Source organism: Chelonoidis abingdonii, chromosome 3 (genome assembly GCF_003597395.2).
Source record: "Chelonoidis abingdonii isolate Lonesome George chromosome 3, CheloAbing_2.0, whole genome shotgun sequence".
NCBI classification, from domain to species: Eukaryota; Metazoa; Chordata; order Testudines; family Testudinidae; genus Chelonoidis; species Chelonoidis abingdonii.
The window spans coordinates 197483038-197510208 of record NC_133771.1 but is presented as its reverse complement, the minus strand read 5'-3'; the positions used below and the strand labels follow the sequence as shown (position 1 = coordinate 197510208).

The following is a 27171-nucleotide window of genomic DNA, read 5'->3' as shown; positions in this document are numbered from 1 at the left end:
TGTGTGTTCAGGACTTCAGAATTTTCAAATGAGATGAGCAAAAATTCGTTATAGTCAGAATTCCTGTTCTGTTTTTGGCCTCTCTTTCCCAGTTATTACTTCTGAAATGTCTTTGCAGACAGCATTTACAACAAAGTCATTTTTACTGGCCTTTCTGTTCAGATCAGATAAATCCAAGTTTCCCTTTATGGGCCAGTGTACCATGGCATTTAGCCATAAGCAAATCCTACACACCCAAACCTACTTTATTCAATCAAGTTAAAGGCATTTGCTTCTTAGGCAGAGTTACAGCATCCTCATCACTTTACTAATTTTATAAACTGGGGTTTAACAGTTGAGGGCTTTATGCCCTTTTTGTTGCCCAGCTAACCTTTGGCTAGAAGATGATTGCACAGTATTAGGGGGTGAAAATTGAGGCTACCAGAAACTCTCACCACAGAAAATCTGCATAATCCTTCAGATTTTACTGCTCTTTGTGGTAAATGCAGATTTTTAATTTTGACAGAAGTATCTGAAATCAGAGAGGGCCAGCCTCTTGCCCTGAATTATACAGAACGCCAAAATGTGCTAGGTCCTTTAGAAAAGACATAGTGAAATTTCAGATGCAACACAGTAAGTGTGGGGGACAAAATAGAGGGATTTGGGATATCAGGAACAGGGTTAAAAAAGATAGGGTTAAGATTGGTGACAGATTATTTTGATAATCTAAAATGTTAGAGGTAAGGATAAAAAATTTGTTGATTTAATTATTGTAGATATTGGGTAAGAAGTCAGTTTTCAGGCAAGATTTAAGTGAGAGTGGAAGGAGTGGCCTTGCAGACTAGCTCAGGAAGAGTCATGATGGTTATTTAAAATAGCAGGGCCAAAGAGCAAATGGAGGGGAATATCAAGGCATTAGAGAAACAATAGACGGTTACAGGTTTTAGTGGTAACATAGGAAAGCAAATGTTCTAGTGTTTCTTCTTTTAATACCAGGCCTTTGTGATCCACCTGGATTTTGGTTTTCATCCATTAGTTTTCCCACTACCAGATTGTTCCGAACATTATGTGCTCTGCATACTACTTAGTTGTTTAAAAATGCCTGCTTGACTGCCATAAAATCACTTGTTCTTATTCAAGTGATCGCTCATATCAATTCCAGTTAGGTGTGGGTGCGTGCCACGTGCACGGAAGTTGGAAACTTTTCCCTAGCAACTACCTGTCGGGCTGGCTGGGGCGCCCCCTGGAGTTGAGCCGATATGGTGATCTATATAAGACCCTGCCGGCCCAAACCCCCTTCAGTTCCTTCTTACTGCTCGTGATGGTTGTTGGAACAGTGGTGTCTTGGTTTCTCAAGTGCTCCACTAATCCTTAGCTTATCTTAATCGTTGTTAGCTAATTGTTAATAGTTAGTGTTAAGTGTTTTTCTCTGTAGTGTTAAGCGTAGTCTAGTAGTTGAGGGCAGTTTAGCACTCATCAGCTTCCCTGCGGGGCTCTGGGGCATGCCGTCCCAGGGTTTCAGGTCTTGCAACAAGCCGATGCCTAGGGGCAATCCCCACAATTCCTGCCTGTCTGGGGGAGGGCCATCAGGCTGACAAGTGTAAAATCTGCCAGGCTTTCAAGCCATGGACAAAAAAAGAGAGGGAAATTCATCTCAAGCAACTCCTCATGGAGTCTGCGTTGCAGCCCGCTAAAGACGCGTACCTGAGCGCCTTGGTGCTCAGTGCTCCCTCAGCGGTGCTAATTCTGGCACCGCAGAAGATCCCGCACCCACCGCGGGACTGACAATCTCCCGGGCCCTAAAAACGCCCACCTTGGCACCATTCCCATTCCCCCGTTGCTGGAAAGAAGCAAGCCTTGGGAGAACCCCTCGTTAGGGTCGAAGCAGTTGTTCCTGCCCCAACCAAGCAACATTCCCGGTACCCTTGGCCCGAGTTCCGGTACCATCTAAGGGCAGGCCGGCGATATTTGGACTGTCAGCCCCTAGACCAGCATCTCCATGCTGCTCGGAGTCCCGGCATTGTTCCAAGTCCCGGCAATTCCCCCCCTCCCCCCCCCCGTACTGGTCTGACTGACGGCAGTGGTTAGACTCATGGCGCTGGTCTCGCAACCCCGACCCTCAGAGCCGTTCCCACACGGTCGACTGCTGGAATGTGGTCCCGCTTGAAGTCTGGGTCTCGCTCAGTGACCTCGCAGCACCAGTTGAACATCGATCCCCAAGTTGACTGTCGCCACAGCACAAGTCCGTGACCTGCTACCGCTCCCCATTGCGACACTGCTTATCCAAGCGGCACCGCTCACCATCGTGGCACCATTCTCCATTGCGGCACCATTCCCCAACATGGCACCACTCTTCATTGTTGCACCTCTCTCAATCGCGATCAACCTCACGATGCCGATCACCACATGACCCTTGGCTACCAAGGGGCTCGGTACCCCCTTTACTCCACTCACGCGCTGCCCTTCCTTGGCCATTGTGGTCCCAATCCCCCTCTGGCAGGTCAGAGAGAGCTTCAGGGGCTTCGGCCATTCCCCGGTCGGGCCCAGGAAGCCTTGGACAAGACCCCACAGTGCCCAGTTGGCAGCCTCAGGGGCAATTCTGGACCCACTGGGCATATCATCAGGCCCCAGGGGCCCCACCGTTGTTGTGCTTGGACACCCGGCCTCCCGAGGCAACCCTCAGCCATCCTCCTCCAGACCCGGACCAGCTCGTGGAGTCAGCACCTGTGGTAGGGGTTATCCCGGGGGACCAAGAGGAGATACCTGCAGCTGACCAAGAGGCTATCTCTGCCCCGGCTCTCCTGGTGGAGTCGTCTTTGTCCTCCCCTGATGAGGCCTTGGCTAACACGTCCACATCTGGTCCACCTCTAATGGACTTTAGGATCCTCCAAGAACTGCTTCGGCATGTGGCCCTTAATATGAACCTCCAAGTTGAGGAGGAGGACCCTATGGTGGACATTCAGGACCTGAAGGACCTTCCAGGGTGGCCCTCCCCATGAATAAGACTATTCAAAGTAATGCCAAGTCTCTCTGGCAAACCCCGGCCTCTATCCCTCCCACAGCCAAGGGAGTAGAAAGGAAATACTTTGTTCCCACCAGGGGCTACGAGTATCTTTTCACTGACCCCGCCCCATGCTTGCTTGTGGTGGATGCGGTAAACACCAGAGAAAGACAGGACCAGCAAGGGCCTATGCCCAAATCAAAGGACACTTTTGGGAGAGAAGTTTATTCTGCTGGGCGTCTCTCTTTTAGGATCACTAACCAGTTGGTGATCCTCAGTAGATACAACTTTAAGTCTTGGTCTTCAGTCCTTAAATTCCAAGATCTTCTCCCAGCGGAGGCTTGTATGGAACTTGGGGCCATTGCTGATGAAAGTAAATTGGTGGCCTGGACCTCCCTCCAGGGTTCCCTCGATGCTGTGGATGCAGTTGCGCACACTCTGGCTTCTGGCATTACCATGCGGTGGAATGCTTGGCTACAATCCTCGGGTCTTCTGCCTGAGGTCCAAAGCACCATCCAAGATCTTCTCTTTGATAGTCATGGCCTGTTTGCAAAACAAACCGATTCGTGCTTGCATACCTTAAAGGATTTGATAGTGTTTCTCGTGTCCTTAGATATGCATACCCCGGCTAACCAACGAAAGCCATTTAAACCCCAGACCACTCAGCAGTATGCCTCCCTGTCTAGACTGAGGCAGGACTTTTGTCGTCGGAGAAACAGATACTCCCGACATAGACCGTCTTGCCCCTCCTCTGGACAGGGTCAAGGACAGTCTAAGCTTCCCCCAGGCCCTAAGTGCCTGTTTTGAAGGTGCGCCCGAGGATGGACTACCAGCTCTCACCCCGGACAGCTACCTGTTTCTGAACCGTCTATCCCATTTCTACCATGCCTGGTCCCATATTACCTCAGACCGTTGGGTCCTCCGCATGGTGCAGATGGGATATTCTATCTATTGCCGTTTACCTGTTCACTTCTCTGTCTCTCCTGGAAGGTCACCTTCCTAATGGCCATCACTTCCGCACGCCAGGTGTCCGAACTACGGGCTCTCACCTGTGATCCACCCTATACTGTTTTTGATAAGGATAAAAATCAGCTAAGGCCTCATCCGGCCATTCTGCCAAAAGTGGTGTCCCACTTCCATGTAAGCCAGGATATCTTCCTGCCGGTTTTCTACCCCAAACCGCATGCTGACCTTCGGGAACAGCATCTCCATTCCCTGGATGTTAGAAGGGCACTCGCCTTCTATATAGACCGAACAAAGCCCTTCCGTAAAACAACCCAGTTGTTTGTCGCCATCGCAGAGCGGATGAAAGGCCCTCCGGTTTCCTCTCAGCGAATATCTTCGTGGATCACTTGGTTTATTTGTACTTGCTACAACCTGGTAAATGTCCCTCCGCCTCCTGTCACAGCTCACTCCATGAGAGCTCAGGCGTCATCAGCTGCTTTTCTGGCACACATTCCGCTCCAGAAAATCTGCAGCGCTGCCACGTGGGCCTCCATTCACACCTTCACGTCCCACTATTCTATCGTTCAGCACTCTCGGGACGATGCAGTCATTGGCAGAGCGATCCTCCAATCTGCGATTCCTTGACTCTGACCCCACCTCCGAGGTAAGGCTTGGGAGTCACCTAACTGGAATTGATATGAGCAATCACTCGAAAAATTAAAAATGGTTACTTATCTTTCTGTAACTGCTGTTCATCGAGATGTGTTGCTCATATCTATTCCATTCCCCCCCACCTTTCTCCTCTGTCGGAGTAGCCAGCAAGAAGGAACTGAAGGGGGGTTGAGCCGACAGGATCTTATATAGATCGCCATATTGGTGCCACTTGAGGGGTCTCCCCAGCTGGGCCGACGGGTAGCTGCTAGGGAAAAGTTTCCGACTTTTGTGCATGCGGCGCATGCACACACATAACTGGAATAGATATGAGCAACACATCTCAAAGAACAACAGTTACAGAAAGGTAAGTAACCATTTTTTTCATTGTTATGAGAAAAAAAAAAGATGTGCTCTCTTTTTTTTAAGAAATATATTTTGAGTGAAAGATTTGAGAAGTGTGTACAGTTTTCACACGTACTTTATGTAAAAAATTGGGATAAAAGCTCAGAGCACCCTTTGTTAAAATCCCCCCCATAGATTTCCAATAGCCATAGTGAAAATTGATCCAACTAAAAAAAAATTACCTTAGCTTCTAAGTACCTGCCCCAGGGGAGGTAAGAGCTCTTTATTGGATATGTTTTTGGGACAATAAGCAGGGGAGAGCTCATACTTAGATAACAGGGGACTACTCCTGCAAAGAGGGAATACTTAAAAAAAAAAATTGATAATCTTCTCTTTAAAAAATCAGATGGTAAACCTGTGGGATTGAGAGTTTACTCCTGTCTTATTCTTTCAGTTCCAAAGCAAAATGAAAGTGTAGTTTAAACTCCTAATAAATATCTGGAAATTCTTGGCTTTGCAAACATTAGTTTCCCTTATAGAACAAAGTGATTTTTATTAACAGCACTGTCAGATAGTTTGATGATTGAATGTTGTTGAGACTTGATTTCACTTGCATTTTTTTTCTCTTCTTCCCCTGTGTGGCTGTTGGCTCATAGCATGCTGCCTGGCTGCTGGTAAAAGAGGAAATGAGGTGAGTACGTTTTATGGCATTTATACTAGAGAGTACTGGATTTAGTGAATTAAGAGATACCTCTATAACTTTTTTTCAGAGTAGGAGCAATGAGGAACTTCTTTCTCTGGAATATTGGGCCACTGATAGAGACATTTATGACTAAATGATTAATACTGTATTTTCCATGTGTAGGAAAATAAAGTGATTCACTTGATAGGTGCTTTATTAGTGACGAAATATCCCTACTAGCAACCAGCAGCAATTTCTCTGGAGCTATACTCCAAGATTCTTCCTCTCCTCTTCCTCCCCTTCCTCCCCGTGAACTCAAAATAAACACCACGCCAGGGAGTAAATGATCTGCCCTTGTAAACAAGGATTTTCAGCTGCTTCATTTGCTTTCATCCTTTTGCTGGCAAGCACCTTTAAGCATCCAGGTACTTGAGCACTAGAGCAACCAAGTAGTTGCTTTTATAAGTTATATGAAGGCTACTACTTAACTGAATGCCGAGCAGTTGCAAAAGATTATAGGTTCAGCTTTGGCATATGCACATCCTACATTTGCGTCTAAATTGGATGTTTCTTGTGCAGTTTGTTCACTGTGACTGCAGCATCTCTAGGACAATACTTCTGAGTTTGGGGTGTGGGCTATCCATTCAATGTAGTGTTCTGAAATTAATTTAGTGCTCATGAAAGTTGCCAAAATGACATCACTGGAATCAGTAGTTCTCAGTCTGTCAAATAGATACAGTGATGGTACATTTATAATAGGATAACAGAGCCTTTCACTTTGTCACCACTTCAGAGCCAGCCCAGATCAGTAATGTCCAGAACTGTTACCGTTAGCTAATGGTAGAGTCATTCATTTGTTTGGTTCCCAGTAGACAGAAGCCACCATCACAGTTGACTAAAAAGCTGAGGATTGAATGATCAGAGACTGAACTATCCTATCACTCTTAGAACTGTTCTTTCTAGAGAAGAGCAGTACATATTGGTGGGGCTGTGAAGGGAAGCATGCATAGTTGTGTGTACTATACCTGTTCTGTGACTAAATAGAAGTAATTTCATCTCCAAGCAGTCATGCCAGTACTTTTCATGAGCATTACATTCACTTTAAAAGAAGGAGCACAGCAAAAGCAGTTTAAGCTTTCCTTCACAGCCTCACTACTATGGCTTAGGGCTTGTCTACATGGGGAGTTATTCTAGAATAACTGTTCTTGATTAACTCCATATGTGGATGGTCTTATTCTAGACTAAACTAATTTGGAATATGCACTCTTATTCCAGAATAAGAGCACCCGCACGTGGAGTTAATCAAGAATAATTATTCTGGAGCAACTCCCCATATAGACAGACCCTTAGACTGCCAACCAAAGAACTAATAAATATAATGGTATTCTGTTTTAATAACACTAGGTAACTACAGACTGGACTAAGTCCACAGATTCATTTAATATCAGCCAGTTAATTACTATCAGAAGGTAATGTCTTTGTTACTGCTGACCTGGGTAGGGACAGGGTATAAAACAGTCATCTAGGTTAAAAGTTCTGTATGTCTTAAGGAATCCAGGAGTCCTGTATTTCTCAGCAATCTCAATTTTTGAAGATAGATTTGAATTTAGCGCGCACTTAGTTTGAAGGTACACAACTTCATCTGTGTTTTAATGATTCTTCCATTTCACTTTTATTATTGGGGTAGCTACTAATGAGGTTGTTAACAAATGGCTTTTCATACACTTTGTGTCAATGTACAATATTTTAATTGTATTGTTCTCAAGAACAAAGGGTTTAAGTTGATGAATTTACTTTTGATGACTAGCTGATTCACAGGCTGTTTTCCACTTATGGTGAAAAAAGTATGATTAACATGTATAGTTTGATGACACTGATTATTTGCATTCAGATATGACTGATGTATAAGTCTACACCTTTTGTGAGACATCATGTAAAATATTCTAAAATTCTCCCAATAACGTAACACATGGGGACATAAACAATTTGTACTAATGGCTAAAGTACCTTCAGTAAGTAAGTAATATCTTATAATTTTGGGTGAAGTCTTTGAATCTTATAAGGATCACAGTAATTGTGAATAAACATATAAGATACTGAGCTGTCTCCTGCAAAAGTATTATTAAGTGAACAGGGTACAAAGACTGTGAGTACTGGCTGTAATAAGTATTAAAATATATAACCAGAAATATTAATGCAGTGATTAGATTAGTATTGAGACCTTTTGTTTATACATCAGTGATTTGGAGTATCTATCCAGTACGTAAGAAGAGTGTGTGTAACCTCTGTGATGTATCTTCTTGTCCCAGACCACTCAGAGGTACCCCATAATATGGGGGAGAGATAGGGACATAATGTCCTCCACTCACAAACCAATGAGTAATCCACAAGAAAGGATACAGTCTCAGGCTGGGAGAAGAAGAAATTTGTGGAGGATTGGGAGGCAGTGTTGGAGCGGAGGCATAAGACTTCTGCATAGAAGACTCTGGTCTCCAGCAAGTTTTCTGTGATCTGGGAGTTCTAAGGGACAAACTCTATGCCCATTCCCAGACCTTTCCCCAGTAAAATGATTTGTTAGAAGCATCATGAGAGGAACACTTTGGAGATTCTTGTTCCTGAGGTGGTTTATCAGCGTAGGGGAACAATTTGGCTCAAAGTTCGTTGTTATTGAGCTATCTTCTGATAGAGGCCATCATGCTGGGAAGTGCTGTTTGAGATATTGGCAGTATGGGAACGCAGACTTAGAGGTGGGAAAGCAATTTCTATCCTACTTTAATGCTAGCTTAAACAGTAAATGATTAATCTCTAAAAACATCTTTTTATTGTTTAATCAGCTTTAGAGAAGCTTTCACAGTGAGCTCCTATAAGGAAAGTGTGAGTTCTTAGTAAATTGGCCTGTCATTGGCGCTTGGGTCAAGAGTGGTAATGCTATAATTTTTTTAATGAAATGTGCTACTTGTGTGGCAAATGGTTCTCACTATGTAAGCTTCCAGATTGCTGGGCTGAAAAAAGTGTGTACTGCTTTCTCTTAATATTTTTGGCATCTTTGGTTAGGTACGCTTTCCACTGCCCTTAATTATTTGGTGTACTGCCTACATACTCTTGTAACTTGAACAAGTATATGCCCTGTCTCACAGTGAGAGGGCTAGCTGCCCCTCCGAGTTCACTTCCACACATCACAGACCTCATGCTTTCACCTCCCCTGGGGTCGGTGATTCTCCTGCTCTTAGACTAGTCCTGAGGCTGTTACCTCACTGATTCAGTGCTCATGCCAGCAGATTTGACTAAGTTTGGCACGTTCAGTTCTCCCCCTTCAGAGTTTGTGGCCAGTGGACCAGACAGCCTTCTTAAACCAAAGTATTATTTAATTTTAACAGCAGGAATAAAGCATAATGTAAGAGAAAAAGAATTTTAAAACAATGAAAGGTCACACCTACACTCATGTATTTTACCTCAGTCCTCACCCCCTACGTCTGTGAGGGGAGCCTTGGAAGGCCTAATTTCTTCATATCCATCAGCCAGTGTCCATGTGAGAGAGTCTGTTCCCACAAACAGCTCCTCAGCACACTCTGACCTTTGGACAAAGAGAGTCTTCATACCTGTTTTGTAGTCGTTTTGATATATTGGTAACACAAGCATTGGCAATTGGAACCCAGGCTAAACAAGCTATGTAATTTGGCTGGAGCTGATATGGTAGGATCTTCACAGTTAATAGCTCAGGCAATATCTCAAACACACTGAAGTGTTTCCCTGGCGGGTTTTCTCCAGTCATTCTTTTGTGTTCCTTTTTATTTCCTCACAGCCTTGTTGATTTAACCCAATATAGACATAGTAAGCATCCCTTGTGACATTCAGACAAGTTTATAGTATTCATAAATTATTACAGAGCAGCACCATGTCCTTCACACCATGTTCTGTACACTTTATAGTTTTGGCCTGTTTATATACAAATTTTATGTTAGTGACAGGTCACTTATTTTTAGTATGAAATTGTCAGAGGTATGATTGTTTGACTCATATACAAGTTTCCATTGTTTATTTTTTATGATTCAGAAAACAGGGCCTGTCACTGGCAAAAGAGGACATTGTTCAACTGAAAGAAACATACAAATGGATTATTCATCCCCTGTTCTCGGAGGAGCTGGGTGTTCCTGCTGATGGAAAGGTGTTGTATGAATAATAAAGTTGTTGTTTTCCTGAATTCATATAAATTACTCATAACATTGATGGGTTCTAATTAGACAGACAAGTCTGTCACTGGTCTTGTCTGGTAAACAAAAAAAGTGCTTTTTTACCTCAAGTTAGCTATCGCAAGTAAATCCTAGTGGAGACAAGGCAAGCAGTAGTTTTTATACAAATTAACTGGTAGAGTTAAAGACTAAATCTTTTTTTAGTCATGACATACAGAAACAAATGTCTTTAAACATTAAAGATAGCGAGACCTTCTAGAGCTCACAAACACTGAACCCCTCTAGTCATAAATGTACCATAAAATAAATTATCTAAGGCCTTGTCTACAATACACAGTTCTGTTAACAGAATAGTGGAAGTGGACACTCGTCGATGCTCTTCACACCAATGTACTCCCCTGCTACGCCAACAAAATAACATCACCTTGATGAGAGGCGTAGAGCTTTTAGCGGCAAAGTTAGTTCAATGCAGTGTCAGTGTAGACACTGCTTGCTTATTTTGCCATAAAGGCCTCCAGGAGGTGCCACACAATGCCTATCCCGATTGCTCTGGTCAGTAGTTTGAACTCCACTGCCCTGCAGCCAGGTATACAGGCATCTGTCCCTCCCCCTTTAAAGGGCCGGGAATTCTTGAAATTCCACTTCTTGTTTGCTCAGTGTGGAGAGCTCACATTGCATCTTTCCAGCTGACCCTGGCAGCTCCATACACTAAATGATCTCCCGCATGGAGTGCACTGAAGTTGATGGATTTGCTGGCTCTATGGGGAGAGGAGGCTGTGCAGTCCCAGCACAAGTAAACAAAGCCTGGCTGAATGCATTACATAAAGACATGTTACTGGGGCTCATTGCCAAAATGCTGCTTGAAAGCCTCCCTGATTCAAATAGCCCCCTGTTGTGCCCCTCTAATAGCCCTAGTATCTGGCTGCTCAAAATCAGCCACCAGGTGATCTGCCTACATGCTACATCCCGGGGAAACTTCTCCTCCTTAGCTTCACAAGTATTATGCAGTGTACAATGCGCTGCTATGACCACGGGAATATTTTCCTCATTGAGGTCTAACCTGCCATAAAGGAAGCACCAGCAAGTCTTTAATCTGTTAAAGGCACATTCAACTATCACTCTGCATCTGCTCACCCTATTCTTGAAGCACTCCTGGCTGCTGTCCAGGTTTCCTGTGTAAAGCTTCATGAGTCATGGGAGTACGGGGTATACTGGGTCTCCCTGATCACTATGGTTATTTCAGCATCCCCCATTCGAATCTTCTGGTCTGGAAAGAAAGTCCCTGCTTGCAGCTTTCTGTACAGGCCAGTGTTCCTGAAGATTTGTGCAGCATGCACCTTCCTTGCCCATCCCTTGTTGATATCAGTGAAATGACCCCGGTGATCCACAAGCACCTGCAATACCATAGCGAAGTACCCCTTTCTATTGATGTACTACATTGCAAGATGGTTTGGGGCCAAAATGGGGATATGTGTCCCACCTACCGCTGCAGTTAGGGAATCCCATTGCTGCAACACCATCCACTATTTCACTCACATTTCCAAGAGTCACAGTTCTTCTTAGTAGGGTGTGATTAATGGCCCTGAAAACTTGTGTGAACATAAACTCAGTGTTGGACTTTCCAACTCCAGACTGATTCGCGACTGACTGGTAGCAGTCTGGAGTTGCCAGATTCCATACAGCGATCACCACGTGCTTCTCCTCCGAGACAGCAACTCTCATTGTAGTGTCCTTGCACTGCAGGGCAGCGGTGAGCTTTGCACACAATTCCAGGAAGCTAACTTTGCGCACCCAGAAGTTTTGCTGTCATTCCATATGTGCATGACGATGCGATCGCACCACTTGATGCTTGTTTCCCAAGCCCAATAGCGATGGTCCACCCTGTGCAACTGCATCATGAATGGCAAAAGTAATCTGGAATTGTTTCTTTCCATGCCATGCTGCTCAGCAGGCGTCACGGATTCCTGTTCAGATTCACAGCTCATAAATACTGCATGATCAGTCGCGTTGTATTCACAACTCTTATTATAAACTAGAGAGCAGTGCTGGATTCTTGATTTCAGGCAAAGATGGTGTGCATACTGTTTACAGAGGCTGTTGAAAAATAGCATGAAATGTGATCAGAACCCCATGGAATAATGGGACAGAAAAAACTGCATCATGGGATGGTAAATCCATGATGCACTCTGATCCATTCCTCATTCCTACAACTAATAGAGGCAGAAGGTGGCGAGTTGCATGGTGGGATAGCTACCCATGATGCACTGCTCTCTCTGTCAATGTTAGAGAACTAACTGTGGACGCGTGCTGCTGACACAGGGCGCGTTGTGTGAACACGTACAAGCAATATTACTATTGTGATTTATGATCGTCGATGTAAATTGCATTGACTTAACTCTGTAGTGTAGACATAGCTTTATAACTTAAAATCATTTAAACATTATCTAATCCTCTCAACAGCCCTGTGAGGTAGGTTGTTATCTGAATAAGTGAGGTAATGAGAGAATGATTTGCCGAAGGCAAAGGAACTGTGGGCAGTGTAGTGAGGCGGCCTGGTTCCCAGGCGCCCTGGAGGACCAAGACCTCAGCTGGAGGCTGGACTGGGCGGAGCTCCGGAGCTCTAGGCCCGCCCCGCAAAGGGTCAAGCACCGACCCAGAAGTACAAAGGCGGGCCCTCCGAGCTCAGTAAGGCCCCAGCCGTCAGCCAGGCCGGACGTCCACGACCGAGTTCCCGCTGGGGAGGCCACAGAACGCAGCGGCCGACCCAGCCTCCCCCTCGCTCGTACCCGGAGGAGGACTGGCCGAGCCTTCCCCGCTCCCGCTACCTGGAGGAGGAGCCGAGCCGGATGGGGGCTGTCGACCCGGAGGACTCGCTGAGCCCACCCGTGGACACTTACCCTGAGGAGCTGATGGTGATTGACCCCTCTGCCGACACCACGACGACTCAGGTTCTCGAGAAGGGGAAGAGTGGAAGTAGCCTGGGGGCAGCCGACCCCAGTCTGGCTGCAGCACTGCCAGAACCGATGTCAGTGTGTTGCAGCCAGGATCCCCACTGACCCAGCAGCAGACTGCCTGCTGCTGTTAGGGCCCCAGGCTGGGACGCAATGGAGTGGGAGGGCCTGCGTCCCCCCCGCCACGACTCCCCCTCTCCCTGGCCTGAGGAGGCCTTTAAACTACGTGAACTGCTGCTCAGCCCTGCCTGAGGGTCTGAGCCCTGTACCTGTGTTTGTTGCCCCGCCCTGAGCCAGGGCTTGGACTTTATAGATTTACAGACTTGAACTGCTGCACAGCCCTGCCTGAGGGTCCGAGCCCTGTACCTGTGCTTGTTGCCCTGCCCTGAGCTAGGACGGGCTTTGTGGCTTTATAGACTGAACTGCTTGCTGTGTAGTGATGTGGCCTGGTTCCCAGGCGCCTCGGAAGGTGAAGGGCGACCCCTCACCCGACCAGGGAACCCTTACACACAGCATTGAGATGACTCTAATGTTCCTGCTTCTGTTGTCAATCCAGTAAACCACATTGCTTTTCTTTTATGGTTTAAAGGCATCCAGTCATTGCAGACTAAATCCTGGGGTGAACTGCTTACAAGATTGACTGGTTTGGTTCTGTGTCATGATTTGCTAGGCTTAGTGACCATAATAGGTAGGCTTGGCAGAATTTGATTTTTTTAAATGTAATTTTGACAGATAATATCAATGTTTATTTTAAGCATTTTTTTTTCAATTTAAATTTTCACAGTTATAGGAAATTATGCGGGAGGTCAGACAGCAAGGGGATCAGATAATCATTTAATGACAGACTCAAACAAGTTTAAGCTTTGTAACTGTTAAAATACCAATTGTCAATATCACATGTCAAAATATGCAAAGTTAATATCCTTAAATCAAACACTAATATGTTCTCAAGCAGCATTTTTCTTACTTTGCCTCTCTGTAAATTTCTATTATTCAATTTTCGATTGGTTTGTGTGTGTACGGTGAAATCAGTGTTTACTGACATTTACCAATAAAGATCTAATCCTTCCAAGCCTAATTGGCTTTGAGCTGTTATTCTCTCTCTGTGCTAGTTCCCCCATGTACAAAATGCTTGTAAAGTGCATTGAGATGGTTGAGTGCCATAGAAGTCTTATGATATATTTCTGAAATGGCTTCTCAGTGACCCATTTAAAAGTTTCCCATTTATGCTGCAATTCTATCTTCCTCGTCTCCTCCTCCTTTACTGTTTTTCTGTAATATATCAATAAGGATCCTTGAACCATTTGTTATACATTTGATTAGTAAATTGCTAGCACTTAGTAAAAGGAAATTGTTACCGTTCTTTTTTGTCTTAGAGCTTGTTCGAAGTGAGTGTGGTCTTTGCTCACCCGGAAACTGATGAGGATTGCCATTTCCTGTAAGTTGCAATACCAACAGCAAGATGTGTATCTTAATATTGTGCAATATTGTTAGTTTGTCTGTAGCAAATGCAGTGTCTCCAGTATTTGTGATCCAGAGTTTGACCTGAATCCAAACCCCAAATCCAGGTTCCTCTTTGCAACTTAAATCTATGGTATCTCTGGAGGGGCCAAATTTTCACACTGAATCCAAACAGCCTAAAGTTTGGAAATGTTTGGATCTGGATTGTCAATCTTATGTCAGAGTGTGTGGATCTAGAATTTTGATTTGGTCCATTACAGAGAAATGAAGTTGGGTCAGGCATTTGGTTTAGGCCTGTTTGCACTGTTCATATTATAATAAATGATGACTTTACATAGTGTGTGAAGTACTTTTGATAACCTTTGGGCATATGTAAAAAAAAAATCCATTTATATAATACTGAGGTTTTCTGCTTATTTTGGGGATTTGGGGAGGGAGGGAGGGAGGGATCAGAAGTGAGTTAGTTCTACTTAAAGACAAGACTTTAAAAAAAAAAAAACTCACACAAAGTGCTACATAATCGCTTGGTCTTGCTCTGCAGAGTGGCTGCCATAGAAATCTTTTTCCCACTGGCAAAGAAATCCAGCATTTCTGGAAATCTGGGTACCATTTAGTCACATCCCTTAACAGCTAGAGGGTGTATGTTGTGAGAAAATGGTCTTCTTGCTTGCCGTTTTTTTCCCCAAAACCTAGAGCTTCAGGCAGTTTCACTGTACATGTTCTTCGTAGGTGTTAAATCAGAGCATGGAAGGTGCCTTCCCATACAACTTCTCTGACCAGGATAGTGTCAGTTGGCAGTTGCTGTCCACCCACAAGATCAGAAACTAGAGCATAGCTTCTGACCTTTCTGACTTCCTTTCATCTATTGCTACCCTTACTGCCTGCCTTATTCCTCTTTTGAGTGCCTGATTTGTCACTTTATTGCTACCCACAGGCCACGTCCCTCTCACGTGTCTCATTTTACAAGAGCTTCTTCTCTGACTGAGAGGACTTCACATTAGGAGGTGACCCGGGGGGAACAGAGAAGAGTCAAAGTTCCCTTATTTCCCTCCCCAGTCAGCTTTCAGTGATTTGGACAGGAAGCCCACAATTCTGACTACTGGCAGCTGGAGTACTGGCAAAACACTGCTGTGGTACTGTCCAGGCCTTGCATCTTTGTCCTTATTCCACCCTCCTCGCTGTCCTACCTCTCCCTCCCCAGTCTTTCTTGTTCCCTTTGCTCTCTGCCCTCCCCTATTACTTCCTCCCTTTCTGTTGGACACCTTTTGAAAATGTTTATTCAGGACAAGTTAGCAGCTAGCAGTATAATGTAGCTGAGGAGGAAGTGGTGGCAGGGGGAGGAGAAAGCAATAAAGCAGGGATCTCAAACCAAAATCACCACGAGGGCCACATGAGGATTAGTATATTGGCCTGAGGGCCGCATCACTGAAACCTTTTCATACAATGATACAAAAGTATAATCAAAAAAAAAAAACCCAAGCATAATATAGCTTGCTATTAAAAGTCAATGTGTTAACTTTTTAAAAACCGTAATGCGAAGAGAGGTTTTAATAAAATATAAACACCTGTACCTATTCCTTATGCGGTCAGTAACACCGATGATGTTCTACACTAACAGTCTGTCAACACATCTGTAATGGTAGGAACTTTTTTGAAATAACTATTCATTCAAAATACGTTGCCTCTTTTAACAAAGATTCTTCCCGACTACTCGCAGCAAAGAATCATACATGCTGAACTTCATACCTCAGACTGCTCGTCTAGTCCATGAGGCCCTGCCCCCATTCCAATCCCTTTCCCAAATCCCCGCTGCGTCCCCACTCCTCCCCCGTCCTTCCTGGAAAGTCCTAAGTGCTGCCAAATAGCTGTTTGGCGGCGGGAAGCACTGGGAGGTAGGCGGAGGAGGGGGACGTGGTGCTCTTGGGAGGGTAGGATGGGGGGGCTGGGAGTGAGGGGAGCTTGGCTGCCAGTTGAGTTGGTGTCTATTGCGGGCTGCAGAAAATAACGCCCCTGCAGTAAAGCAACTCTGGGATCTGGATGATGCCCACATTTCATCCAGCATCATGAGGGGCTTGAATTCAGGAAGGAGATCCCTCCACTTGCTTTCTCAGTGCAGCCAGATTGGATAGCTATGGTGAGACTTTTAGGTAATATAATATATTATGCACTGTGGCCAGTAACTTGGAGAACTTTCTCAAGTGATAGTTCTCCAGATGCCCATGTGTTCTCAGACAGAGGTCTGTGTCTAGGGAGAGCTGTGTACACATTTTAGTGCATTTTAGATTACTCCTAATATGACTATGGTAAAATTTGATACCTTAATTATCAAGGCTTGAAAACTGATAGTGGATTTTTTTGTGTGGTAAGAAAGTAGGTTCTTGTTTGAGCCTGGAGAGGCCCTTCCATGCCCAGGGTCTTTCACTACACAACAGCTGATTCCTCTGAACAGGCTCTGTGTCAGTTTCAATAATAGAGAACATGGTAAAAAATAGGGGTTTTTTGAGTAGTCTGATTGGGAACACTCTTTTGAGAAGTGTTTCAGGAGCAGCCACCACTGTCTCTTCTGTCCCTTCTCAAACTGCTCCTGTGCTAACACCTGCAGAAGGTGTGTGAGAAAGTAATGCTCTGTGGTTTGAAATGGAACATTTAACTTGTTTTTGTTAACTTACACTTGGAAACTAGATTAAAATAAGAATGATTATTTAAATCCTGGAAAAAGGAAGTCAATGTACTCTATATTATCTCCCACAAATGACACGTGTAAAAAGTCACAAGGGGTCTGCTGTTACAACCAGTTTCGTTTTACACTGAAGTAGCCTTCTAGATGCTGCTGTCATAACCTGAAGAGCAGCAGCAGGAGAGAACGTGAAAGATGTGGCATGGACAAAAGAAATTATGTTGTCTAACTGCATACATAGCAATCCACTAATTTGTAAACTTCCTTGACAAACATCCAGTACTCAGAAAAGCCTCTAGTGCTAAATGTTTTACTGATTAGAATTTTTACTTTTGTGAAACAGAAAATAAATAGTTTCCTTTTAGGAGTGGTAGAAAGAATCTCAAAGATCTGGATGACCTGATGTTACCTTTTTTACATTAGACTGATTTTTCCTGTTCAGTAATAACATTCAGAGGTGTATTAGGACACCACTAGTCAGGGTGTTGCATTTTAAGCCATGATGTGTGAGTTAGGAACAGGAAAAGAACCAATAGAGAGCTAGGGAAGTCAATGCACCTTGCTGAGGTGCACAATATTGTCAGTCATCTTTGTTGGCAGTCTCAGAAGAAAGATCATAGGAGACTGATCTCCCCACATACCTCCTCATTCCAGCTCAAAACTGAGGGACATGGGTAGGAGTCAAAATGGGAAAGGTTTGCACAGCCACTACCTAGACTGTACATATCCTGTGGATAATCAGAGGATTTTAGTTTATGTAGGTCAAAAGACTGGCACCTTCTGGTGTCAGTTTGACTGAAAAATCTTAACTCCATCCCAGACTGGAGAGTGATAGAGACAGAAAGTGTAGGGCATTACTGCTCAAAAATTAGATCTGGTGCCTGAGTATTTTCATTTTGATAAGAGTCTTTTATTTAAGTGATCATATCAATTAATTTTCTATTTCTATTTAGAGCCACAGTATGTCCAGACTGTTTCAAGCCAGCAAAGAATAAACAGGTAAGAATCCCATATCTCTCATTAGCATCATTCTTCTGGGATCAGAATTCTTGTGTCAATGGTTAAAATAAAGGAAGGTTTCTTGAAATTCAGTAATTACTTTAATGCCTATTTTTCTTTGCCCCCTCTCTAAAAGGTTCTCCAGTTGTTTCATATGCCTCCTTTTATTCACTCAACTCTCAACTTTTTCGTCTGTTTATGATGGCTCAGTACTCCATTCCCAGACCTACAGCAAGAAAGCTATCATTTCAAAAACATTCCCAATACATATAGGAATTTGGTTTGGATACACTAAAAAATATCAGTATAGCAGGACCACTACCTACTGTCCATGGAGGATATGGCTGAAATAAGGCTTAATAAAAAAAGAGAGAATCTAGTCTTAGCAAAAGAGAAAAAAAATCAAATTGTCCTAGAGCATTTTCCCCAGGCCACCATTCCAAATTAAACAAAACATATGCAGAATGGTATGCTGCTTCCTGTTTACTATGGGACCACATGTCTGCAGTAGTACCCACAACTGTTGTATACCACCCAACAGATAGTGTCACCACTGAATCCACCTTTCCTCAGCCCAGTCTTAAACTCATTCCTGTAGTGGCATGAGAAGAGCACCTGTGAAGCACAGGGAAGACAGACCCTGTGTGGGTTTTCCATATCCCTCGTCCTCTCCTCCCCTTGCATGCAATGAAGTGCACAGATTCCACTTTGTTCTCAGAGCTCTGTGCCTGCAGGGAGCAGGACTTGCCTTTTACTGCCAAAGATGTAACATAGTCACACATGATTTAGGAGATGCAGGAATGGGCATCAGTCTATGTAACACAATGTTCCATATGAAACTGTAAACATTACTCTGTACAAGTCACTTTCATGTGTGGAGCTGAGTTAGTGCCAGTGGCTGAAAGTAATTTTTAGAGCTGGAAAAAAAATTCTGTCCAGACTTTTTCTGATGTAAAAAGGCTTTTCAGTTAAATGGAAATGTTTGTGGGCAATTTCCATTTTTGCCAAAATTTTAAATTTTTCAGCAACCAAAAACTAAAATAAATTCATTTTTTTTTATTAGACTTGAAAAATGTTGAAGGAAATTTTTGACAAAAACAGAAGAATAATTGATTTGAGTCAAAAAATTTCAGAAGAAAAAAATATTTTCCTGACCAGCTCTGGTAATTATAGTGCTACTTGTGTAGCACAATGGAAGAAATATAGTGCAGTGAGACTAATAATATTTTTTAAAATACCACCTAGAAGGCTTTTGCTAAGAGACATTATATCTTTGGGATAGGAACTAACAAAGAAACTCTTTATCCAATGATGATGATAACTTACCTGAACCCATATAGGCTAGCTACATATTCTACCCTATTGGTCTTCCTGGGTAGCTATGATATCCCAGAATGATACATTCTGACTGTCGCAGTGTAGCTGACAGCATGGCTTTGGAGGAGCCTAGAAACAGTGGGAAAGTTTCATTTTTAGATAGGTGTTTATGTGCTGACTGAGGCTAGATACCATGGAGATGAGCACATTGAAAGTACATAGGCAGATAACTATTATGCACCTGGAGAGAAGGGGATTCAATATACATTTCTGAAGTAAATTAAATTTGCCAGTCTTATTTGTTCATCACCTATAAATGTACATTTTTACAGAATATATTAAGATGTCTGTTAAGTTCAAATCTATTTAAGATACTTATATGCCTTTTATCCCCCTACTATGTGAGTGCCTCACAAGCTTTAATACATTTAACCTCACAGCACCTCTGTGAGGTAGAGGAATTCTGTTATCCTCACTTTACACTCAGCCTATATCTCACTTCTCTATGTCTATACTTACCATGGTGTGTAGAGTACATACACTACATATCCCCCTGCACAGGTATAAATAGCAGTGCAGACAGAGAGGCACGGCTTAGGTGAGTAAAGACACTCCAGAACCTTAGGCTGTGTACCCTACATGGTTCTCCACAGGCCCACGCAGTGCCTCCCACATCTCCGCTGCTATTTTTAGCACTGTGGTGTCCCACTACCCCCCTGTTCTCGGAGCCTTTCCCTCCACTGTAAAAGATTCCAGCAGTGGGAAAAGGCTCTGTCAGAGAGAAGGCAGCGTGGAAAGGTTTCAGTAGCTTCCTGCTTCTGGAGCTTTCCTCCACTGCCTCCCCCTGCCAGAGCCTTTCACTGACACATGTAGCCACATACTGCAGTGTGAACACAGCCAGCTTTTCACTGCAGCGTAGCTACCCATATCTTAAATGCCACCACCGGCGTAGACAAGGTCATAGAGAGACTAAGTGACTTATCCAAGATCACACAGGAAGCCTTTGGCAGAGCAGGGAATTGAACCCAGGCTAGCACCATACCTGCTGGATATCTTGCCTCACTACCAGATGTGTGTGCACAAATCCCAGTAGGCACATGTACGTGGCTCACAAGTCACCTACCTTGTCTTGTGCTGTGCACATCTGATGGTGTTCAGAGCAGGCACCCAGGAATATCACTTCGTTGGTGGTAAATCCAAGTGGAATTCTGTTTTCAAAGAAATTAAACTGAGGACTGTGTCCTAGTCATGTACTTAAATGGCAAGTTGTATATATTTTTTCCTTAGCAGTAGACTGTAATTGTTTCTTAAGGGTTTGTTTTCTCTCTCAAAAGTCCTTTCCACCATGGAAAATCTGAGACATACGTTAGCCCAATCATATTTAGTCTTCCATACATAACATCACTTTCTACTATCCATAGATAGTAGACAAACAGTACATATCGATCTATAACATTTGTTACTATTATTACGTGTACACTGGGGCCAAGATTTTCAAAAGTTAGAGCCTAAAAATAGACTCCAAAGCCCGTATATAGGTGCCTAAATTTGTAGCCTTATTTACAGAAGTGTTGAGCACTCAGCAGCTCCCAGTGAGATAAATAGGGGCGAGTGGATGCTCAGCCCTTTTGAAAACGACTTCATTAATTTAGGTGCCTAAATATGGCCATACAAGTCTAATTTTAGGCTCCTACTTTTGAAAATTTTGGCCTGAACCCTCCAGTCCCACTGACCTTTTTTCTTGCTTTTACATATTTTTTCATGTAATCTAAAATGAAGAAAATTGTTAGAGATGTGTCTGGCAGCTCCTTCAGCTTATGGAGGGACTGAACTAGTGATTATGTGTCCCTGAACCTTTGAAGGATCTGGGATGGGATTTTTCAAAAGCATCTAAATGACTTAAGATCACAAGTCATATTGAAAGTCATGAGACTTGTGCTCCTAGTCACTTAGGCACTTTTGAAAATCTCTTCCCAGATTTATACAAACATTAAATATTTTTTGGGAAAAGTTATGTTTTGTTGTGAAACGATTTGTGGAAGGGAACATACTTTGTAGTGATATTTTCCACACTACCTCTCCCAAATGCCAGTATTTCAATTTATAGGAAGTTGGATATAAACCATGGAATGAGATAGAACAAGTAATTATATTTTTTGAATATCTTCTAGAATCAAAGAGATGGGGGTAAAAAAGAGCCTAAATCCCTTTGATTTTATTATGAGTTTTCAATGCTTACTTACACATACACTTTAAAAATTTGTAGGCCTCAATCCTGCAGATGCCAATGTTAAGTAGCTTTACATACACAAGTCAAGTTACTCATGTGCGTAAGTATTGGCAAGATCAGAGACACACTGACCAGCGTATATTGTTAAAAGAACAACAATCATGATTAGTAGGGTGTCAGCACATGCTGATATTGCAAACTTTTTCAGGCATAGGACAATAGGATACTTAAACTTTAGGTATAAAAAAACCAATCTATATTGGTAAGAGTATTTGAGTTTTTTTTTTTTCTCATATGGCAAAATGATGTAATTACCCTACCCACATCCTTTCTTCAGCCTCTCATATTTCCTTGACTCAGATATTTTATTTTTCATTTCACTGTGCAGTCTGTTTTCACAAGAATGGCAATTATAAAGGCTTTGGAAAAGATAAAAGAAGAGGATTTCCGTAAGTAAGTATACATTGAAATTGTGTGTTTCTTAGTATTGGGCTGCTTCTATACAGAATTAAGATGGGGAGGAAAATGTTAGAGGGAAATACACAAGCATCGTTAATTGTTAAAAATCTACTGATATATATAATCATATGTATGTATTGGTCAGGAAATGTTGCATTTGCATGTCTTTTGATGACATTAGAATGTGTCATCGTTATCTTTTAAGAAATAATCTCACAATGCTTCAATTAGATCACAAAGAATTGAAAAGTGAACATGCTGAAAACACTTCCTCCATCGCCCAGATTATTTTATGATTGGCAAATTTAGGGATAGATTGTATCACAAGAGCACAAACTTAGATTATTACTGCATAGTCAAACTGCCACAATTCCATTGCTTCTCCCCTGTTGTACCAGCAGTAAATTACTATGTGCTCTGTGCTTGGAATGCTTTAAACTGAAAATATAGTATAGTAGCAATATTGCCAACCCCGGCTATTTGACAATCATGTGTCAGGTCCCAAAAAATCAACAGATTTTAAAAAATATATTTTAGTGTTTTTATTTGCCTTCTGGCTTTTGAGCCTGAGAGTTCATACTTTCAAGCTTTTCTCTGAAACAGTGAAGATTACTTATTTTACAAATGATGCTAAGATTCTCACATAATTCCATGACTCTGGGAGCTGGGAATTTAAGAAAAATACTAAATTTTTTGAGACTCAATAAAATTATGAGGTGGCAACATGGTAGCAGAAACTTTCTGATATGCAACTTTGCTGAACTGCACATAAATCATTGGTCCTTTCCCCACTTCCCAGTGAAGATTTAATAGCAGATTATGTAGCTAGGTTCTGTACAGTATTAAGAATTTCATTATTTCTGTAAAACGTAGTACAATACATTTTGCTAGTATACTTTGAAGTATACATACAGTTATAATATCAGTTGACAAAATAAATTAACAAAGTACATTTTGCAGTGTATTATGCTCAATGTGTTTCATGTTTCTTCCATTAATGATTCGCAAGGAGTGTTGCAGTTTTTAATATGAATAGGGAGGCTATAATGTAGTCATGCTTTGTTTACATGGAAACAACTCCAGGGATTAATTTTTGCTACAGTGATTCAGCATCATGTTTTGAAATCGCTTGTCTTTTAATCTCTCTCTCTCTTTTTTTTTTTTTTTTTTTTTTTTTTTTTAATTCAGGCATTTTCCATATCCCCCAAGTTCACCAAAGAATATCTGTGCTGCTCTGGAAATTCAGTGCACTAATGGTGCAATTTTTGTGGCTGGTAAAATATTTCTCTTGCTGTTATTTTCTTTAAAATATGCTGTACAGTTCCTACTATGTAACCAAATGGACTCCTGCTATTTATTATTATTCTTGTTATTAAGCATAGGGAAAAAGAAAACAGATATACAAGAGTGAAGTTCTAATGAACTTCCCTAGAGAGGAAAAGAGATTACTTTTAACTTACCTTTCACAGTTTCATAGCGTTTAAGGCCAGAATAGACCATTAGATCATCTAGTTCAGTGATTTTCAAACTTTTTTTCTGGTGATCCAGTTAAGAAAATTGTTGATACCTGCGACCCAATGGAGCTGGGGATGAGGGGTATGGGGTGAGGGCTGCAGGGTGGGGCTGGGAATGAGGGGTTCAGGGTGTGGGATGGGGGTCCAGGTTGGGCCAGGGGGTCAGGGTGTGAGAGGGGGTCAGGGCTCTGGGCTGGGGGTGCAGGCTCTGGGGTGGGGCCAGGGATAAGGGAGTTGGGGTACATGACGGGGCTCCGGCTTTGGTGGGGGCTCAGGGCTGGGGCAGGGGGTTGGGGTGTGGGAGGGGGTCAGGGCTCTGGGCTGGGGATGCAGGCTCTGGGTGAGGATAAGGGGGTTGGGGTGCAGGGCTGGATCAGGGTAGTGGGCACAGAGTTGGGGAACGGGGTTATCTCGGGCAGCTCCCGGTCAGCGGTGCAGCGGGGGTGCTAAGGCAGGCTTCCTGCTTGTCCTGGCACCGTGGACTGTGCTGCACCCCGGAAACGGGCAGCAGAAGGTCCAACTCCTAAGCTCTCGTCTGCAGGCATGCCCCTTCCAGCTCCAGCTGGCAATGCGGAGCCGGTGCTCAGGGTAGGGGCAGCGCACAGAGCCCCGTTCCTGCCCCCCTCCCCCTCCACACAGCTAAGAGCTGGATCTGCAGCCAGCTTCTTCTGGGCCGCAGTGCGGTGTCAGAGCAGGTAGGAACTAGTCTGCCTTAGCCGGGCAGCACTACTGACAGGACTTTTAATGACCCGGTCAGTGGTGCTGACCAAAACTGCTGTGACCCAGTGCCTTACATTCTGCGACCTAGTACTGGGTCGCGACTCACAGTTTGAAAACTGATCTAGTCTGGCCTTCTTCATGTCATAGGCCAGTAAACGTCACCCATATACTCCTATGTTGAGCTTAGTGACTTTAGTTAAATAAAAGCATTTTAGTCCTCAGGAGACTAAAGACAGAGGATTGAGGTGCTGCCAATACCTGAGGCCCCTGCAATATCAGGGAATCAATTAGGTGAGATATATCCAGATGATCTAGCAGGTGATCCATATACACCCGCTTCCTTCCTGAGCCTCATAGGCGACTGGTTGAAGCCTTGAAGCATGAGATTGCATTATAATCATTATCAGAATACAGAACTAAAAGTATGATAGGTTGAACGTTTAAAGAAGAGAAAAAGGATATAAAATAACATATTAAAATGGAAAAGTTAACATTCTCGTGGCCTGCTAGCTCTTCCATACTGCATATATGTAATATGTTAATTTACTAATTGAGCTGTGAAATATTTGTTTTAATGGGACCAAAATAGCACAAGGCTGTTGGCCTTCAAAGTATGCTGTAAAACACACACATCTATTTTCACTGGCTGCTGCAAAGGTGGGCCTTTGAGAAAATTCATGTGTGTGGAGTGTGACAGACTGTCAGTTTCCTGCGATATACTGAATAAACTTTATTGAATGAAGTTAAACCTTAATTCAATTAAGTTTAATGCTTTTAGCGGGGTCATTGTATTAAAAATGCAAATGTGTATCTGTTGTGGAATTACATATACCTCTTTACTAGAAGGGGGGTGCTACTGTAGTTCCTCCATTATCAGCCCTTTGAAGCCACCCACCTCGAGAGGTGTGCATATGCTAGTTCAAACTGGATTCTCCAGGGACTAAGAAACAAATCAATGATTTTTGGATAAATAGCCTGGTTTTAATCTGGTCAAGGCCTTCTTCCTGATTCAGCAAATGGACAGGAGACCCTGATACATGAAGGGCCCCAATTCTTAGGTTAGGCTTGGAAAGACTGGGTCTACTGAGGCCCCATAGCACTGGGTGCTCAGTCTGAGCTGAAGCTATGATGAACTTATAACCACAAGGAGTCCACTTGGATGGGGATTTGAAGGACTGCTCCTGGCAGAATCCATGTTAGGATTGCAGTGTTCCTTGTAAGCTTGTTAGTATGCATGTAGGTTCTTTTATTGTTTTTAATATGTTTTCTCTGTAGTGCTTTTCCCTTAAGAATAATACAGTCTTGCATAGAAACCTGTGTGGTACCTTATAACTGCAGCAGTTACACTTGTTAATCATCTCTGAAGAGAAACCAATCAGGTTCTGCTTGGGCAGCCTGTCTCTGTTGGGGATAACACAGTGAAGGCAGGGAACTGTGCAGCCTGGAAATACCCCAGTCAGAAGGAACTGAGATGCGGGTCTCCACCCGAGAAAAGTTAAGGCTGGACAGCTGGAAGCCTGAGAGTAGGTGGCTGTGCGGAGCCAGTGAGAGGAAATATAGTTCAGGGCAACTGCACCTATGACATGGAGGAAAGAGAGGGGCTTGGTATTCTGCAGGTGATCTCATATTGTTTTTATAACTTATGGCAGGGGCACCTATAGCCTTGGATAGGCATCGCTGCTTATTTGTTATGTAAATCCAGTAATATACAATGTGCAGGATTCTGTTCTCAGTTTAGGCTATTGTAAATCCAGAGTAGAGCAAAGACTATAGTGGTGTTACTCTTATTTTACAGCACTGTAAATGAATCTGACCCAGTGAGTGGAGTGTATGAGAGTTGATGATGTTTTCAGGACCTTCACTTTTGCATTTCCTGACTCTTGGTAAAAATTGGCAATATTAAGAGGAAACTGTCAAATTGAAAATCATGGCTGTCTGGCTTGGCTTTAGTCTACTATTGTTACAAGTAACACCCGAGTTTATTAAAATTGAGAGAGATGTAATATTTTTCTATGTTAACATTTTGATTACTTTGTGCATTTGACAGTGCTTTGTAGATATTCATTTCACTGTTTGCACCCAAGGAAGAAGTATTAGTCAGTTTCTTCATTTGTTTGTGGGGGGGTTTTCACGGAGCAAGTAGGGGAGGGAGGAACACTTTTAAAAACAGGAAAATGTGATAGTAAAATCATAAAAGCTGACCAGGGGGATGAGAGGAAGGTGGTGTATCTGTAACTGCTTTGAACTCTTATGTTTTTAATAAACTAGATTTCAGTTTGAAGAAGTCTCTCTAACTGTATATTAAAATAGGGTTTTTGCACCCTGCAGTTCTTCATAAATCAGTTCTTGCCATGACTTGCACACTTATTTCTCCTAGAAGTGAGAGATAGAAAAGACCTTTTAGATAACCCAGTTCCATCTCCCAGCCAGTTCAGGATTGTTCCTTGATTGAAACATTCCTTATGTTCTGTGGGAGGTTTTGTATTAACATGCGATAACATGAGGCTGTGACTAGAGCAGATCAGAGGAAGACAGTTATGTTTTATGGCAGCTTTTGAGGTTTCTAAATTCAGCCTTGTTCCACATTGAAACAAAACTAAAACCTTCCGAATGTTTTCATGAAAATGGAATTGTGTTGAAATGTATGTTCTTCTTCGAGTGCTTGCTCATATCCATTCCAGTTAGGTGTGCGCGCGCTGCGTGCACGTTCGTCGGAGAAACTTTTACCCTAGCAACACTCGGCAGGCCGGCAGGTCGCCCCCTGGAGTGGCGCCGGTATGGTGCCTGATATATACCCCTGCCGGCCCGACCGCTCCTCAGTTCCTTCTTACCGCTCGTGTCGGTTGTTGGAACAATGGAGCGCAGCTTAGCTGATCTCCACCTCCCTAGTGATTCGCTCGTGCTTTAGCTTTTTAGTGTACATAGTTTTTCTCTAGTTCTTTATTAATTACTGTTAGTATAGTTGTAGTTAGTGTATATAGTTTAAGAGGATGGGGGGTTCGCCCCTTCTCCTCCCCCGGCACCGGGGCCCATGCCCGGTTCACCGGGCT

The 27171-nt window shown here is 43.2% G+C and overlaps 1 protein-coding gene across 1 annotated transcript in view; it reads left to right on the top strand.

The window, feature by feature from the left end:
* The window catches only part of PUS10 (pseudouridine synthase 10), an 84925-nt gene that overhangs the window by 34866 nt on the left and 22888 nt on the right, over positions 1-27171 (top strand). The window contains exons 5-10 of the mRNA XM_032766731.2: positions 5578-5612; positions 9657-9768; positions 14121-14182; positions 17836-17881; positions 21817-21881; positions 23076-23161. Of these exons, the coding sequence (XP_032622622.1) occupies positions 5578-5612; positions 9657-9768; positions 14121-14182; positions 17836-17881; positions 21817-21881; positions 23076-23161 (406 nt within the window). The remainder of the gene's footprint in view (positions 1-5577; positions 5613-9656; positions 9769-14120; positions 14183-17835; positions 17882-21816; positions 21882-23075; positions 23162-27171) is intronic.